The sequence below is a fragment of the Saccostrea cucullata genome, unplaced genomic scaffold, assembly GCF_032062105.1.
Source record: "Saccostrea cucullata isolate Sc308-1 unplaced genomic scaffold, CSIRO_AGI_Scuc_v1 ctg4668, whole genome shotgun sequence".
Classification (NCBI taxonomy): Eukaryota; Metazoa; Mollusca; class Bivalvia; order Ostreida; family Ostreidae; genus Saccostrea; species Saccostrea cuccullata.
This window is the reverse complement of record NW_026937232.1, coordinates 1,474-19,861: the sequence shown is the minus strand read 5'-3', so window position 1 is coordinate 19,861 and position 18,388 is coordinate 1,474. Positions and strand designations below refer to the sequence as shown.

Here is an 18,388-nt window from a genome sequence, read left to right as displayed (position 1 = left end):
CATTATTAAATAAGTTTCCTAGAAATACCATAACATTATTGAATATTCAAACATAGATTTATTTTGAAGAATTTTAAATTCAATATACATATAGATAAAAAATTATAAATATCTTTGTTTGCTTGTGTCATTATTAATCAGCTCAGCAAGAATACACTTATTCCTCATGTCTGTAACAAAAATTAATCAAGCTTTTTAATTTCCTGCAAGTATTTCACAAGAAACACACAATCATATGTTTTCGTCCATAACTGCCAGAAGGAATCCATTCCCATCATTCGAATGTCATGGGGCTGTTTAAAAATATACCGAACAGTATAATTTACAAAATTCCGTTTCCTCTTAAATGCAAGAAGTGCTGAAGGTGTACCAACAATTGCGTGGACTTGGAGATGACACCAGCTACTCTGAGACGTGTATTTTTGCTTCGATTTGGACCATGTCCTGTAAGAAAGAAATGAAATTATACTAAAAATATGCCCCTTGTTGACTGATAGTTAACTGGTTAATATTATGCAACTTTTATTGAAATCCATTTAACAATTCTAATACTGATACAGATATAGATATTTTCAATGACATTCTATGATATAAACTCCTTTCTAGCTTTCAGGAATGCAAAAATAAAAGAAGGAAATCTTGATCTACAATTGTGTTATTGCAACGTTTCTCATTCTAGTCAATTTATGTAAAATAATAAAAGTAAACAGACCTTTTATTGTACTTATGTTGCCTTTCAAATGCATTTCACAATCCCTTCCTGTCTATCACTTTGGTTATGATTCGCTTCCTTTAATCCAACTTCTTTAGCTTACATTGGAATTTTCTTTGTTTCGATAACCGCTCTATTAACGTTCAAATATATACGCGTCATTTCCGGGAAGATAACTCTGTATGCCACAGAAAGTGTTCAATTTCTAAACACTTAAATCTAAACACGTCTTACATCTAAACACGTTTAGATATAAAACATGCTTAGACATAAGTGTTTAGCCGTTAAACACAATCTTAAACATGTTTAGGTCTAAACACGTAATAGAAGTGTTTATTTTCTAAACGCAGTTTTTACAGTGATATATATAACTTCATTTAACATTAGATTTTCTATACATACAATTTTACACAGGTAAAATTGCAACGTATGTTCACCATACGTTTTGAGAGCCATATGTTGAACATACGTTAAACATACGTTGAACATATGAATTTTCCACGGTATGTTTAACATATGTTTAAAACCTATGTTGAACATATGTTTAAAATATATGTTGAACATAAGCCGACTCAAAACATATGTTGAACATATGTTTGTGGTAACCATATGTTTAACGTATTTTCAACATATGATTTTTTCCAGCATACGTCTAATATATGTTTTGAGTTTGACACTTTTTACAATAAAACATCTCCAACGTCAGGAAATGTTCTACAGCTCAATTTTCCTGCCAACAAAGTTGAGAGTTACCTTACATTTTCGATAAATTATAAAATTAAATTCGTAATAGACTAAGTTCAGCTAAACACATTAATTTCTGGGTTACATTTTTTTGGACTGGGTATACCATTCCTAGACACTTCCCCCCCCCCCCCCCCAGGCCTAGACGAAATCCTGGATCTGTGCCTGCTTTAAAGCCTGATATAAATTACACAAAATTTATGTTAATTTTTATACAAATGGACTTCAAGTAAAAAAAATATTAATTCAAAAACATATATCAAGATGAATTTGAATGTATGATCATTTCTTGTAGACGCTCGCTTAAAAAGGAAGGATGTCTATTCTGTTACTTGGCACCCTCACCCCTTCCCTCTTCAAATCTTCACAAAATATTTTACTTTTTTAAAACTAAATTTATCAGGTAGAAACAAAAATGTATTGTAAATTTAAACCGTTTTGATTTGGTTTTTTATTAGAATGATTTGAATGAGATAGATAAAAAAAAAAAAAATATAACATATTTACACACACAGACTCCTTCGTATAAGAAAATGTCACATTTTACACATATAATTATTCATCATTTACATATTAACAATTTCCCCATTTACACAGTTGAACAGATTCATTGAATAATAATGTATAGCAATAGATTCAGTGTATAATAATGTATAGCAACAATTATTACATGTAAGACAATTCGGAAAATATGTATTAAATACAAATTTCACACATTTGATTTAGATATACAGCATCAATGACCCCCCCCCCCCGTTCACTATCTTTCAATTACCTTTTTAATTTTGGATCTGTTAATGATTTACTGTAAGTATCTTTAGATTTTTTATCATACAGCTGATATCTTTTAGATCTATAGTATTTTCTTTGAGATTTATATTTTAACAGTTTTTGTTTCATTTTAATTTAATTTTGCCTATTTTGTTGTTGTTTTAGATGATGGACAACTTTACTTCCTTTTACAACAGGTGCCCCTATAGATTCACAAAGTTCAAAAGTGGAGTTCCCATGACCCCTTTTCATTGAGTGCACAACTTTTTGTATTCTACTTTCAAAATTTCTACTACTTGTAATACATTTTGAATTTGATTTTAAATATACCGTATTCACAGATTCAGATTTTTGGGTACAAGTATGATATTTAGTTTTATCAAGATTAGCTTGTCCTAAAGTAAAAATACTGTCTTTTAACAAACATTTGTCTTCTTCTTTCATGTTTAATTCAAAGTGACTTGGCAACACTGAAGATTTCCACTTATTGCTTTACAGTTCATGACAGGGAAAGGAATAAAGTTGACAGGACTTTCTGCACTGTCCCTGTTAGCAGCTTATGATAGAACCAACAGCAGTGGACATAGCCCGCTTCATCAAAGGTAAGTCTCCAGAGTAGTGTTTATAGTAATTCTCGTACTCTGTCCTGCATTGAAGCTTCAGTTCCAAGGCAAATCTTCTCTGCATCGATTTTCTTATGGCTTTGGTTCTTCCGGAAACATGTGACTACTGAATGGAACCTTAGCAGTCTGCTTTCTTTGAGAGTCAAAGAAGTGACGCAAGTCTTTCAATTGCAAGGCTTTCAATCACATGTCCGTGTTTTTCAGATGCGCCAGACGCGGCAGGACCTATCTCCATCACTGGTGAAATGGGATATGACGAGTGGACGGTCATCACTTTGTAACTCCTGACACAATTTGTGGCCCATTTCTTCTCATCTCCAATGGTGGTCTCCGCTGGAATGGTTGCAGTGCGGACTTCGTGTACTGGGCAGGTAACTTCCTTTCCTTTGCGTCGTAGGTGTGTCTTTCTTGCATAGTTTGTTCCCACAAAACACTGCCAAAACATTTTCCTCTGAGTTACATTTTCACTTACGGTATAAGTCACTTGGGTGGCAGTTTGGAATGGGGTTTTTCCAATGGCACTGAAGGTGGTATTATTATACCGGGCATGGTCCCTTTTTGACATGATTATTATCTAACTGTACATTTGTATACTTTTTCTAAGAATATGCTATTGTATGTGGTGCACATTTGTAAGTATTGTAAACGTTTGTGTTGTTTATTTATTTTAGAACTGCCTGTTCTTCTAAGAGAAACTCCATTCTTTGATGACTGATAGAAAAACCTCATCACCCCACTGCTGAAGTACCCCTTATCCTAATCACCAACCATTAATTAGTGATCACTGTTATCAAACTTCAAGGTACATTATTGAAGTCTCTTTTGGCACCATTTTTTTCATTCTCTGACTTTGTTTTAGAATTAAAATTTTCAATTTTTTTGCTAATTAATTCCTCATAAATCAGTAAACTCCCTATTTCTTAGCTAACCAGAGCTTATTAATTAGAGCTGAAAAAACGTCTAAGCAGAAAGCCAAAAAACCCAACATTTCATTCCATTTTTTTTTTCTCTCCATAATTCACTCGTTAGATTTTTTAAGTTTTGAAATTCATATACTGTAGATTAATTTGTACAGAAATTTAGCGTAAGATTCAATTATCTGTTAGGAAGAGTTATCTCTTATTTTCCATCCCTCCAGGACAAAGATAAATTTTGATGCACTAGTATATAAAAGAGGAATATCTAAGAGACATTTTGTGCAAATTTCATTTAATTTCATTAACTTTTAGTTGTCTTAAAGGTCTTACGCAAGGAAATAGCCAATCAAACGAACTTATTCAATTGAAGTTCTGTATAGGTAGAGACAATTTCTTTTTCTTTTTTCATTTTCGGAAACTTTTTTTAGGTCTATAGTTTTAGTTTTCCACTCATATACTAGGAATATCATATTTTTAGCAGAAGTGTGCCGCTGAATTATAGTGAACTCGTTTTTTTAGGTGCGCATGATGCAACTTCCTAGATGGTGTGTAAACTGTTTGTCAACATGTGAAACACACGTGTATTTCGGGATAGGTATGTTTACTCTTAATTTTCTTTCTTAAAAGCCACATAAGGCGTATTTTTTCTGATCTCAAATTTTTGTCTCAGCATTAATCTTTATTTTCTCTTTCATGAATTATCTGCTGAGAGTCTAGTTACTTGATTAATTTAATTAAAGCTATGTAGTAACATATAGTAAAATTATTCCCATGTGTGAGACGGTAATGAACTTTTGAGCTTGAATACTGTTCATGTTCGCTATTTCCATAATTTCAATTATCTTTCTTGATTAGTTAGAGTCAAGGAAATTCTTTCTGTACAGGATTGTTAAATGACATTTTAAAAAATAGTCGTCTTTTACCATCATTAAGTTCACACTTTAGAAAATATTAACAAAACAATATCATTATTTCGACAAAATATTTCCATAGAGACCTGTTCCTCAAAATAAAACTCCTATACAATGAATTTTATACTGCCCTTTGCAACAAGCATATATGTCCTAGAAAACACACGGTTTATGCAAATACGTGAATTATTGTCTACATATACCATGGATCTACTCACATGATTATTCATGCTAATTAGGTAACACTTGAAATTTAACCTCTTACATTTTCTTTATAAGGAAGAAAAGTATTTATTACTTGCATAGAGAAGTGACAATAGATTTGAAGTTATTCATTGTCAAAGAGATTTTTATGCCCCTAGATCCCGGGAGTATATTGTTTTTGTCCTTTCTGTCTGTTTGTCTGTCTGTCTGTCGTCAACTTTAACCTAGCTTATAACCATTTCGCTGTCAAGGGTAAGGCTTGAATATTTTACGAGTGTTCATTATGACAAGACCTTTCCATTGGTACAGAAATTTTTGATCATGTTACCTCTACTGTAACCTTTGACTTATATTTGAAATACCACTTCAGTTGACGTCCAACTCCAGAACTTTGTTGCCATCGGGGGCAAAGTGTTTCACAAAGTTAATACATCTTGTCTTCTTAACACCTTTAAAAGAGAGCTTAACTAATTATTTTCATACAAATGTTTACTTACTCATCAACAAGGAGTTTCTCGCTAAATTATATTCATAGAGATATTTTCTTTATCGATATCATAAAGCAACTACTGTAAAAGCACATATATTCGTGGGGGATTAAATTTCGCTTATTTCGTTGTTAACAATTATCCATGTATATAACATATATTGAATAGGCAGATTGTATTTTTGATGACAAATCATGTTTGTGCTTCTTCATATATTGTGAAACATTCATTTATTGTACATTGGATTCATTTTAATTAGTTGGAGATAGTGAAGGGGGGGGGGCAATGTTCATGGTTAAGCAAAATTTCGTTGGCTCGTTAGTGCGTATTATTGTGGGTTACTCAAGTATACAAAAGATTCAATGAATACATGACATTGCATATACACGTTTGTTGACAAAATAATTTTTAGTTGTGATGTTATTCGGTGAATATGGTTGACCCTTAAAATTCAAGAACATTACTCCCCCATTAGCGTTAAATATTTCACAGTAAGTTATATGATTTGTGTATATTTTATGAACAGATGCAGACATGTTTATGTTCATGGTTTGTTTGAAAAGATAGAGAAAAGGTCTAATTAGTGAAAAAAGATGAATAAAACATGTATGAAAATAATTTGAGGATTGCACTACATTTTGCTGTCTTAAAACGGTCACAAGTCATTTTAAGAGATAGTTAAATCTTTTTTGAAAAGTGTGTGTTACACTTAATATTTTTTGTGTTTTCTTCATAACAAATAGATTGTGCTGCTTAAGTCTCACCATTTTTTTAAATATCACCTATAGCCTGGTTTCACATTTTATCAAAAACCTGTTGAAATTGATAATAATGAAATGTTGAAAGCAATATTTTTTTTTCTTTAAAAAAAGACCCTTCATGCTGTAACAGACTCTGAATTATTTATATAAATCATCTGAACAGTTTTAAATCTAAATGTCATCTAAATAAGCTAATGAGTCCATCTTTTTCCTTTTTCATGAAAAGCAAACTAATTTATTGATGGTCTCAAACATGCACTTAGTGTATCCACATAATGAATGCAAATTTAAAACAATTTACAAACATCACATTAAAACCAGATAACCAGTAAACATTGTATCATTTACATAAAAAACCAAAATTGATTGTTTACACTAATGAAGAAACATTATTGATATGCGGAGGTTAGGAACACTTGTGTGTCAATTAATCGTCTTTCAAGTCTTTTTGGGCAACATTGCAAGCAATTTACAGTGTGTGCTTACTTGATAAATAACCTCAAATTTAAAAGATCTGCTTTTGGTTTGTTAAGACAAAGACAAGGAACCTTATCTTAAGGTAAGTTATGTTATTTTCTTAACACATTACTGCGTTTCTCTTTACTACAAGTACTGCGTTCCCCTCTTTACTAATAATCAAGTGTTTCTCTTCAATGTGATCACCAAAGAACACAATCCGGTCAAATATTACAGATCTGTCACAAACAAATCGATATTGCCATGTAATTAGCAAAAAAAGTATAAAACAACGATAGAATCCTTGCAAATATATTTTTTGATATCATTTTGATAAAATTAAGCTATTGACAAACAAGTTGATGAAACCAGAATTTCAACAATCTCGTTTAAAGTAAATATTTTGCAAAGTCTATGGCCGATACAATGATCTTGTCAACTATTAAATTTGTCATTCTGTCAATTACCTTTTAAATTTTAGGCCCTTATTTCTACAGATTTTTTTCCCTTTTATCCGATCATGACAAGGAGAAGACATCGAGTGTGTTCGGTCAAAAGGGGATTCTGATTTCCATGTGGCATCCTACCAAACCTCTGATACTGACTTTGACTTTGAGTACTCTTCGTTATATTTTCATATTTCACTTGTAAAACTCGTTTGATATAAATAATATGCATCATAATAAGGCTAGTTAAATATTTAAAAGATGCATGAATATACATTAAAGCATCACATTGGTTGTAATCCTAAACACAAAACCAATCAAATACAAAAAATGGCACCAAATTTGGTCTAATGACATTCGGGGTCAAACTAATAAGGAAGGAAGGAGGGTTAATGTGGTCAATATATATGGTGCTCAGACCCACTTTCTTTTAAAATATGCATGTGTATGAAAGTTTTACAATAATTTGAATATCTATTTTCCAAATATTAACTTACAAAAAAATGAAATATTCTTGCGAAAAAATATCTTTTCTCTTTTTGAAAAAAAACATAAAAAATGAATGGAAAAAAAAATAAATCGTTTAACATCTTTTTGTATGAAAATCTGTATTTCAAAAAAAAAAACCCCTAAATATTTAGGCATTTGTTTTACAAGGCATCATTTGAAAAAAATGTTTTGATGTACACATATTTTTCTCCATATTTGATGAATAAATATGCTATATACAATCGTAATCATTTGATTTTTTAAAAATAGAGTGTATCAAAATTGGAGGTTAAGACATTTGAGAAACAGGTACATTCAATTAGTTAAAAATACATTTTTGAATATGTAATTATGCACCCGGATAGATAGATCCAGGGAGTATATTGTTTTGTCCTGTCTGTCTGTCTGTTTGTTTGTTTGTTTGTCTGCAAACTTTAACCTTCGTCATAACTTTTGAACCGTGAAAGATAGGGACTTCATATTTGATATGAATACTCCACTGATTAGGCCCTTTCAAATGAAATCAAGGTCAATGACCTTGTGACCTTGACTGTGACTTGTATGCTAAAATATTATTTTCGTACCTTTGCCATAACGTTTGAAACATAGAAGATAAAGACCGCATATTTAGTATGCAAACTCCACTAATTTATTTCTTTCAAATGACACCAAGGTCAATGACCTTGTGAATTTGACTGTGACCTTTTTGCTAAAAATAGGTTTTTTTTAATTATGTTATATATTACCTGGTCAAATTGATATCAGGTACATTTGAATCCTATGTCCCAATAATGGAAAAGAATTGATTTATTTACGTTTGGAATGTTTTCAGTCACGTGGGGATCCAGAAATCAAATCTGTGTTGACTAATTTGTCAACCACAATTGGTCTTCAGAAAAAAAATAAATGGTTAATATGATGCAAATATCAAATTTCTAAATAATAAATAAGTAAGAAATTGGCTCGAATGGCTATTTCCATAAAAGGATATTTGCTTGAATATTTATCCTTATACTATGAATATATGGAAATATTCATAGTACAGTAACTTAAATATGAAACTAATATTTTTTTTTTCAAAGAATTATTATCAACGTTTTAATTACTTGAAATTATTTATCATTGACTTGAAGAAAGGATGCAATATTCTGAAATGACGTGTACCACTTTCTTTCATGAAAACTTAAAAAAATACTCATGCCGTACAATAATTATCAGTATGTATTTCTATTTCATTTCAGATATAGATCATTCTAAGGCAAGATCTACCAACATGTTCAAATTTTCGGAGGCAATTGTATTGGCATTTCTAATTCAGATTTCATCGTCGCAAAATTCAACGTTAGACATCCCTCCTACTCCAACAGACCCTCCGAGCTACGACTCTAAGAGCGAGCCTCGTGCCCTTTACTCTCTTCCTCCTACAGGATCTTCTTCATTCGATTCCCTTCCACCAACAGAAGCTCCTCAGTTCGATTCTCTACCGCCAATGGGTCGTCCCCAACTTGATCCTCTACCGCCTACTGAACCTCTTTCATTCGACTCTTTACCACCCAGGGAACCTCCCCAATTTGATCGTCTACCACCAACGGAACCACCTCAGTTCGTCAACATACCAACCAGGGAACCTCCCCAACTTGATCGACTATCACCGATAGAACCACCACAATTCGACTCAATACCCACAATAGATCGTCCTCAGTTCGACTCTTTACCATCCGGGGGACCCCCTCAATTAGACCGTATACCACAAACGGAACCCCCGACTTTCGATTCTCTAGCACCCACAGATCCCAGTCAATTCGAATCTCTACCATCTTCAGGACTTCCTCCCTTCGACTCTCCACTTCCGACAAGACCTCGTATCCTAAACTCCCCTTTACCATCGGTGGTTCCTACATCTGCCGATTCCGCCCCTCCTGTCGTTCCTTCTTCCTTAGACAATTATGGCGGGAATGTTTCCAATTACAGTATCGAGTACACCAAAAACCTGAAGGACATAATGCAGAGGTTTAAAATCTCAGTGGCGGAGTTTGAATCGATGTTTTATGCTTTCATAAATGGCGGGAATCCAAAAATTACAAAGATTGTGTATAACCCTGATACCGGCAAAAACGAGGCTAGTCCCTTTTCTATCTCCCTCTACCTTCATTCCTTAACGCTGATGCATATTTCTTATTATATTTAATGTGTATAAAATGATTCAGTAGGAAACCTCAATCAACAAACAGATGTAAAGTTATCATTTTTTTCTCGTTCTTGATAAAGGAGGTTATTACATTCCAAAAAACTATATCTTTAATAAAAAGGACTAAATAATAAGAGACGTAATACTTTTTTTTAAAAGGATTTTGACTGCACAATAGCAAACAATAATTGATAAAATATAAAAAAAATAATAATAAAAAATTGTCACAAATAAATCTTTTAAAAGATGAAATAAAAACAAATCAATAAGTAATCGGAAAAAAAGGTTCAAATCGTGAAAATCTTCTAAACCGGTGTTGATGATAATCTTCTTATATGTGACGTTAAAGTGCATGTGACATTAAGTAAATGTTTCTATTATTACGTCATCTTAATTATGACGTCATGGTAACGTCAATGTTATGCAGTGTTTCAAATGATCAGTCTAGATAAACAAGTCAACGTGATTAGAAGTGTTTTTCTTTCTATCTGACTCAACAACCGGTTTCAACATGTATTCTTTTTCATTATTACAGACCGTGACAATTGATTTCAAGCGCATTGCTGGAGGTGAAGGTTTTCCATCTGAAGCCCGACAAAGGCCTATATCGTCTGCTCGATCTGATGCCCCACGAAATGCTGATGTTTTGAATTCTGGCCCTGTTGGTTTGAACACAACGCAACCCAAACAAAAAATACCTATCCCAGTGTTTCCACCAATGTCTGAATTTTTCAAGAATCCAACACCAGTGGTAGTGAACGGTATATTACCTGAATCAATAGATCTTGATCTTGCTGCGTTCAGAGAACACGAAGCAAAACTTATTGACGACGTGAAACTTCTGATGCGTCGCCGAGAGGCATTAGATGAATTTTTTTCTAGAGGAAATCTAACTGATGAGAATTACCGAATTTTGTTGGAAAACACAGATATACAAATACGTGATAATTACGGAGTTTTAAAGCAGATTCAGGACGCCATCCGCAAGTATCTGGGTATTGGAACCCCACGAGCTTTTAGTCAACAGCTGCCAATGGTGACACCGGAGGCTTCGCCAATACCAGATTTTATGGGTTCGGGTTCAATCGGAGGCCAATTGCTGACCCCAGATGAAAAGCTGACATTTATTCAGTCAGAAATTGATAGGTTGCAACAAGCAAGTGCTGGACTTTTGGAGAGACTTCAAAGTCTACAGATGCCAAATATTGACTCTGTTGCTACAGCGGATATTAATGAAATGCCACCTAAACTAAATGTACGTGGTACAAGCAATGATGCTATGAACTTTATGAATTCCTTGGATGGAACGATCCTATCCCAATCAACCGCAGGCTCCATTTCTGATTTAGATTACAACGACGGTGACATACATGTATCTAAGCCTGCTGTTCAACCCGTTGGTTCTCTAGAGGGTGACAGTACTGTACCTATAGGACCGGCAGTTCCTATTAGCGGGTTCTCTTCTGAAGCTTCTGGTCTTCTGCTGCCAAGGGATGAAACTATGTAACTTCAAAGTCGACAAGTTCGACTCTTTAGGCAAAGGCCATTGGTCATGGGCATGACAAGTAGACATTTCCTTAAAAATAGCCAACCTGTGCGGTTAATACATGTATAATACATGTATAATACATGCAATGTTGTGTTAATCTATGATTGTCTTTTTATCAGCAGGATATACGGTATTCAATTAATGTCTTCCATAGAATGTTCTCATAAACATGCTGACAAAGGTTTGTGTACAAGAAAGTTAGAACAGAAACAAATTTTACGTGTATGAGATAAAATTAGAAGTATTTGTTTAACATAATCATTGTTTTTTTTCTTCTAATAATCACATTATAAAGAATTGTGAGTAAAAGCACCACATCTTTAACTGTTCAGCATTATCATTTAAAGCAAGTGTCTCAACGAAAGGGCAATTTCTTCCATGGGTAAGGGATTAAAATTGGGATAAGGCTGAAGAATCGAGAAATAAATAAAGTAAGAGTGGGAGGGATTTATGATATATGATGTGTATATAGCATAATTAATGATTTCTTTATTAAAGGATACAACTTCATTGTTATTTTTTTTTCTTAGCTTTATAATTTATGTAATTAGGCGCTCGAAAATTTGTATATATTGTTATGACACATGACTCGTTTATATGTTCGTAGACGTCCATGGATATAATACTAAAACTGATCACAGATCATCAAAGGAAACATACTAGCAATCTAAATATTGCTATTTTTTAACAATTAATGTTATCTGCATCGATATGTATTTATACCGCAGTATGGCAATTTTAGAGATATTATTCGTCGAAAAAATAAGCTGTGTAATTAAGAACTAGATAAACCTAGATGGTAAACAATTTTGAAATTTCAAAATTCGACTTTTAATAATAACTTTCATATATTTGACTGAAAAAGAAATCTCTTGGGTAGATATACAAAAAAAATATGTAAAAGTGTGATACAGTCCCTGAAACGTTCTACTTTCCCGTTTTTCCGTTCGCTCACCGTTCGTTCAGCGTGCGTTCACCGTTCGCTCTCCGTTCCCGGTTTTGCGTCCACCGTTCACCGTGCGTTTGCGTACACCGTTCACAAAACGTTCACCGTTCGCTCTTCGTTTCGTTTACTTTGGGTTCACCTTGCGTTCATCGTTCACTTATCGTTCAGTTCTCATTTTCATTCGGAACTCCGGAGTGAAATGACTTATCTTTTTGATGGTAAGGATTTACACGTTTTCTTAATTAAACAACTAAGATATCGTGTTTGATGAATAATTGTTTCATTGCAAAAAGTATCTACTATACATTTCTGTTATTATAACTTAGCTGTTACACTTTATCCATGAAATTTCCCTGGAAAATAATCCATTAAGTACTTACATGTGTGAAGAACGATGGTAAAATATTGAATTTAAACAAGGGCAATGTACAAATGCTTCAAGCACGGCAACATTTTGTTGTGATGTAATAGACAACAAATCGTTAAAGGATGGATAATCCAAGTCTTTAACAAGACAAAAATACACACAAAAAAAATTTCTAACATGTATTTAAAAAAATACACAAAAAACATATTAGAACTACATGTAGGTCTGAGAATTATGAACAGTACTGCAGATATTTAGTTAATCAAATGTCTTTAGAGCTAATTAGATTTATAGTGTGATTTTAAATTTAAAAAAAATAAGGGATATGCTGGATCCCCAAAAACACAAAAGGCCTCATTGTTGGGCGTTGTCATATTCCTCTGCATTTCGATTTCCACACCACTCTCTCTCAGCAAACCGGCATCGTGTCGTCTCCCTTCCACTGGGCCATAAAAGTGCGCAATTATTCCATTAGGGGCCATGATACTTTGGAATTTCAAGCCATGCACTCGTTTATGGCCATTGTAAACAATTCTCTGGTTGTGCGCTGGACGACATATTGCTCGAACAGTACCATCGATGAAATCCCAGCAGTTTTCCAGAGGAGCATTTTTATCCCGAATAGCGGTAGCCATGGCTTAAAACTCACCATATGACAACCAGGGTCTGTCCAGTGTATCGAGTAGAAATGCATAATTGTCGTATATGAAGTCAAATGCTGTGTTAAATATGTTTGAAAGCTTATATTTTGTTCTACCAATAGCAGGGAAAAGTCCTCGAGTCGATAAGGATATGCAAGACGCCTAATTACAACGGATAACCCCTCCATTCCACTGCACACTGTGCAATTCGCACATCGAAAAACCTCAGGGACTTACATTACACGTCTGATCTCATTCGATCCAGCTTTATCAAAGCGAAATAAATGCTTACATTGTTGGTCTGAAATTTCCTCTATTTGAAGAACAGATTGATATTTACTGGGTTTTATTGTTTCCAGTAACCTTGTGAAATTGTGGCCAAAATCTTTAAATTTAGTGCCATTTTCGAAAGATTGTAAAATCAAAGCTTATAAGCTAAGAAATGTTTATTATTATCCAACGAAAAAACTTTTACGTTCATAAATTTTCACGTACACGTACACGTTTTAATTGCTAAACAACAAAAGTAATAACAACTTGTAAGTAACTCTAACTTGTAATTCACACGTACAAGTACGCGTACACGTTGGTTTGCTAACTCTAACTTGTAATTCACACGTACAAGTGCTAAACCTCTCTAATAAATCTCTTTTCTAATAACTCGTTTTCATAAGATAATAACTCGTTTTCACAAGATAATAACCCGTTTTTTTCACAAGATAATAACTCGTTTTCACAAGATAATAACCCGTTTTCACAAGATAATAAGTCGTTTACACGTTTTCAGATAATAACTCGTTTTCTGAAACTCGTTTTCATAATAACTCGTTTTCACAAGATAATAAGTTTTCACAAGATGATAACTTTTTCACAAGATAATAACTCGTTTTCACAAGATAATAACTCGTTTTCACAAGATAATAACTCGTTTTCACAAGATGATAACTCGTTTTCACAAGATAATAACTCGTTTGCACAAGATAATAACTCGTTTTCACAAGATAATAACTCGTTTTCACAAAATAATATCTCGTTTTCACAAGATAATTATGTCGTTTTCACAAGATAATTTTTTTTCTGTTTTCACAAGTATTTAAAAAAAAAATAATTGCGTGTCCTAAATATATATACCACCGTAAAAATCAGTTCTAGGAATGATAGGAAAAAATATTGAACTTACCACCGTTGGAAATACTAAATGGCTCTTTGCCTTCAGCATGTTCGGTGACTAGAGATTTCCACACACCCACTGTGGGTGTTGCTAAAACGCGGAACGGAAAACGGAACGGAAAGCGGAACGGAACGGAAAACGGAAAATAAATGTCAAGCGAATAACCTTGATTCGATCTAAATCAGTCATAAAAAGCATTATTCATGATATAAAATTCATATATAATGAAAAATTATCATAAAATATGATATATTCATGAATCTTGCGCCCCTCAGAACTTGCACATGTACATGCGATGGTCAATGAAATACATATTGTGATAGATTTACTAACTAGACTCAAGTCCTGAGTATCAATCTGTGAAACGTTTCGTTCAAATTATTTTTTTAAGAATGCTCATTTATAAACAAAAATCTTGTTCTGAAATAGGTTGCATGAAAAAAGACTACTAATAAGTATTATACGTGTATCAGTAAAGAAAAAAGAACTAGTTTTGACATTCAGATTATGCATGTATATTGGTGAACCCAGGAATCTTGAAAAGAAGGGCAGCTAAGGTCGGAGTAGGTGCCCTCAGTCACACAAGAAATTGATTTATTTATTGAATCTTATTTATAATATGGTCACAAAAAGAAGAGGAGTCCTGGTCCCCTTTAAATCCATGAGTGGCATGATTTTTCCCTTTAATTGCAACTTTTCAGACCTGAGCGGAAAAACAAACTCTAAATGTTTTACGGCCGGGATCACACCCCCTTCCAAAAAATCACACTTTAACTTTATTGAATGTTAAGATGATACATTAATTTAATTTACTACAGTTACGATTTACAACTCTATCTATCCAAGAATTTAATTGACAGGAAGCGATTTTATTTTGTATAAAATTTAACAACCAATCGAAGTGTTTATCCGGGCTTGCCGGAAAGGGGTGCCGTAATAGTAATCTTAAGATTTTTTTTACTTTTTATTTTTTTACCAATTACCATTATTCATTTAGATACCAAATATTGCCCCCCCCCCTCAACTGTTTACCAAATATAACCTTTTAACTATAGAAATGTTTATTGAAACCCCCAACACTTTCTGTCTGTTAAATTAATGTAGTAAGTTGGTGTAAAAAATAGTACTGAAAGAAATTGGAGTTGGAATTTATACCAATTGTCTTTTTTCGCTTGTCAAGTTCGACTTTTTTCTCTGCCCCCCCCCCCCTTTTCAAAAGCGATGCTATGTCACTACTATGTCAGCGGTTTTCGTAAGAGACTTAACATGACTAAATCAACTTGTATTTATTAAGGAGTGATTTATATGTATAACATACATCGTTTCTGAGGAAATTTATGCATTTCAAATGATTTTATCGAAAATAATATTTTCCGTTTTCCGTTCCGTTCCGTTTTCCGTTCCGTTTTCCGTTCCGCGTTTTAGCAACACCCCTCCACTGTGTCGAATGATTTTGATTGACAGGACAAGCACGTAGACTTCCTGTGAGCCGTGTGAACTTGAAGATAGAAAATAAATGCTGATGAATGCTGTCAAATGGATTTGTTAATCTTAAAAAAATAATTACTTTTACTGCTTGGAATATTTAAGAAAAAAAAAAATGAGAATGAAGGGGGTCTCTCTCTCTCTCTCTCTCTCTCTCTCTCTCTCTCTCTCTCTCTCTCTCTCTCTCTCTCTCTCTCATTTCTTTGTTCAATAAAATCTATGACAGCACATTACTTATTTAATTTGGAAATTTAATCTATTACAAATAATTTGATTTCCTCTTTCCATCATCTTGTTTGAGTATAATCACGGCCAAGAAATATCTACATATACATGTAGAAGTTAGCTAAAAAAAATCATCATAAATGAATAAAAATGACACATAAATTATTAATATTTTGCATTAGAATTTAAAAATACGAGTGTATACATGCAATACGTCCGGTCATTTGTAAATAAAAAAAAATCCGTTATTTTCTCATAATCGCCTTGGCACGGAAAACATGTATGGCTGTTTCAACCGGGTACAATGTAATTAATTCATTCTATAAGTATTACTTTTCTCTTCTACAGTCCACATTATTTTATTAGTTAAAAGAATACACAAATTTACTATATAAGTAGATTAATTTTATATTTATACTACACAGTAACAAATACACATGTTTACGGCAATTAAAATCGTGTTATTAAATTATCGATTTAAAACTTATGTATGTGCAGAAAAAAAAATTATAATTGTTTATTTATATTATAGCACCTGAAATTAGAATTGTGGAATAATAGAATAATTTCAATGCAAGGAAAAGTTCGGAGGCATTCCGAATAAATCGTTCATCTTGCGTTCACCGTTCTTTCACCGTTCACTCTGCGCTCGCGTTTGCGCTCCGTTCGCGTTCTGCGTTCACCCACCGTTCACACTTCGCTCCCCAAGTTGCGTTCAGCGTTCGCACATCGTTCACTCACCGTTCGCTCTGCATTTGTTCAGCGTTCGTTCACCGTTCGTTCACCGTTCAGGTGGGAAAGTAGAACGTTTCAGGGACTATAATTTGGCTCTATTCCAACAAATTCCCATAGAGTCCAAAAGTAAAACTCGACAACTTTTGAGATGGCCCCTAAGAAATCGGGGTGGTAAACATTTGATTTTTTTAATCTTAAAACACTATATATAACAGTAAACATTAACCATCGAAAAATTATGAAAATCCCTAGGGTAGAAATAATTAGACTCGGCCCCGTTACGATTAAACACCGTACATCCTGAAGCATGTTTAGAACTAATATTTTTTTTTTTAAATTTAAACCTGCATATGTTTATGAGAAGATGATGTTTAAATGCAGAGTCAGTTTTTATTTACAGAGGATGCTTATTCCTCCTAGGCACCTAAACCCATCTATGGAATTTTCAGGGTTCATATTTATGCCCTCTTCACATACGTGCATTTTTTTTTTTTTGATTTTTTGAGATAAATCACTGTTTGCTATTTTTACTTTTACACAGTCAGTCTATTATTTTCATGTTTTACATAGTTATCCATATTGTAAAGATAAATTTCCAATACGAAATATATATCTATGTAATTTAATTTTGTTTGTATTCTAGCTTCTGATTAGGTAATATCCAAAAGGAACACAAATTATTTCTGTATAACCTTGTTAGGAATGCCCCCCCCCCCCCCCCGACAACCAGCTGAATTATCTGTATCCATGCAATCCTCTTATTTCCAGTCTTCGGGATTCACGGAAACCTCCAGATTTAATAAATGTACCTTTAACTTTAAACAGCAAGTCGATAATACCACATGTAAACAAACAATATGGCTGCTAGACCTATGTATCAGTTTTTACATCCCTTCGCATCCCATTACTTCCGTTACTGCGTTTGTATTATTGAAGGGCAAAGAACAAATAAAAAGTAACCACACCCACAGCTCCATAAATTACTTCTAATTTCATATCATGCTAATAAACATTAATATCTAAAAATGCTTTTTTGGGATAAAAATTTCTACTTTTAATTAGACCTTTCAGAGAAGTTAAAAGAACCTTGAAGCACATTGAGAGGCATATAATAAAAATTGTTGCATGAAAAGATTTAATTTTCAAGCTTCATTTAAAGACTTTTTGAATTAAATTATAAATTCAAGAGTTGTCCTTCCTGGCTGAGGGTTGGAGTCGCTTAATAAAACTATTGTTATCCCGGAAGTTGTTACCTTATCATTAGCACCTTCAAAGTTTAGCTTCTCGGCGTGTCAATCGTTTATCGCCTCGAGGTAAACAGTGCAATTAAGCATGGCGATTGAGCTTCGGAAAATACCTGATTATGATTACCATTTATCCAGGTAACTTTCTTTCGATGCATGCATTGTTTTAATATGAAAAAAATGCGTAAATACTCCATTTCTTCTATTTAAAAAAAATTAACACTCTGTCAAATCCGTGTCATTGCAACACCACGGTAATGTTGACGAATACTTACTTATATATGGGAGCGCTATTGTGTTTCCTTGCTTGACTAA

At 33.3% G+C, this 18,388-nt stretch overlaps 1 protein-coding gene across 1 annotated transcript; it reads left to right on the top strand.

Annotated features, from left to right (window-relative positions):
• Positions 1-6,598: 6,598 nt before the first annotated feature.
• Positions 6,599-11,769, top strand: LOC134247564 (uncharacterized). The gene is made up of 3 exons (XM_062729904.1): positions 6,599-6,690; positions 8,764-9,641; positions 10,246-11,769. Exons 2-3 carry the CDS (start codon positions 8,796-8,798, stop codon positions 11,215-11,217), a joined length of 1,818 nt encoding a protein of 605 aa, XP_062585888.1. The 5' UTR covers positions 6,599-6,690; positions 8,764-8,795; the 3' UTR covers positions 11,218-11,769.
• Positions 11,770-18,388: the final 6,619 nt, after the last annotated feature.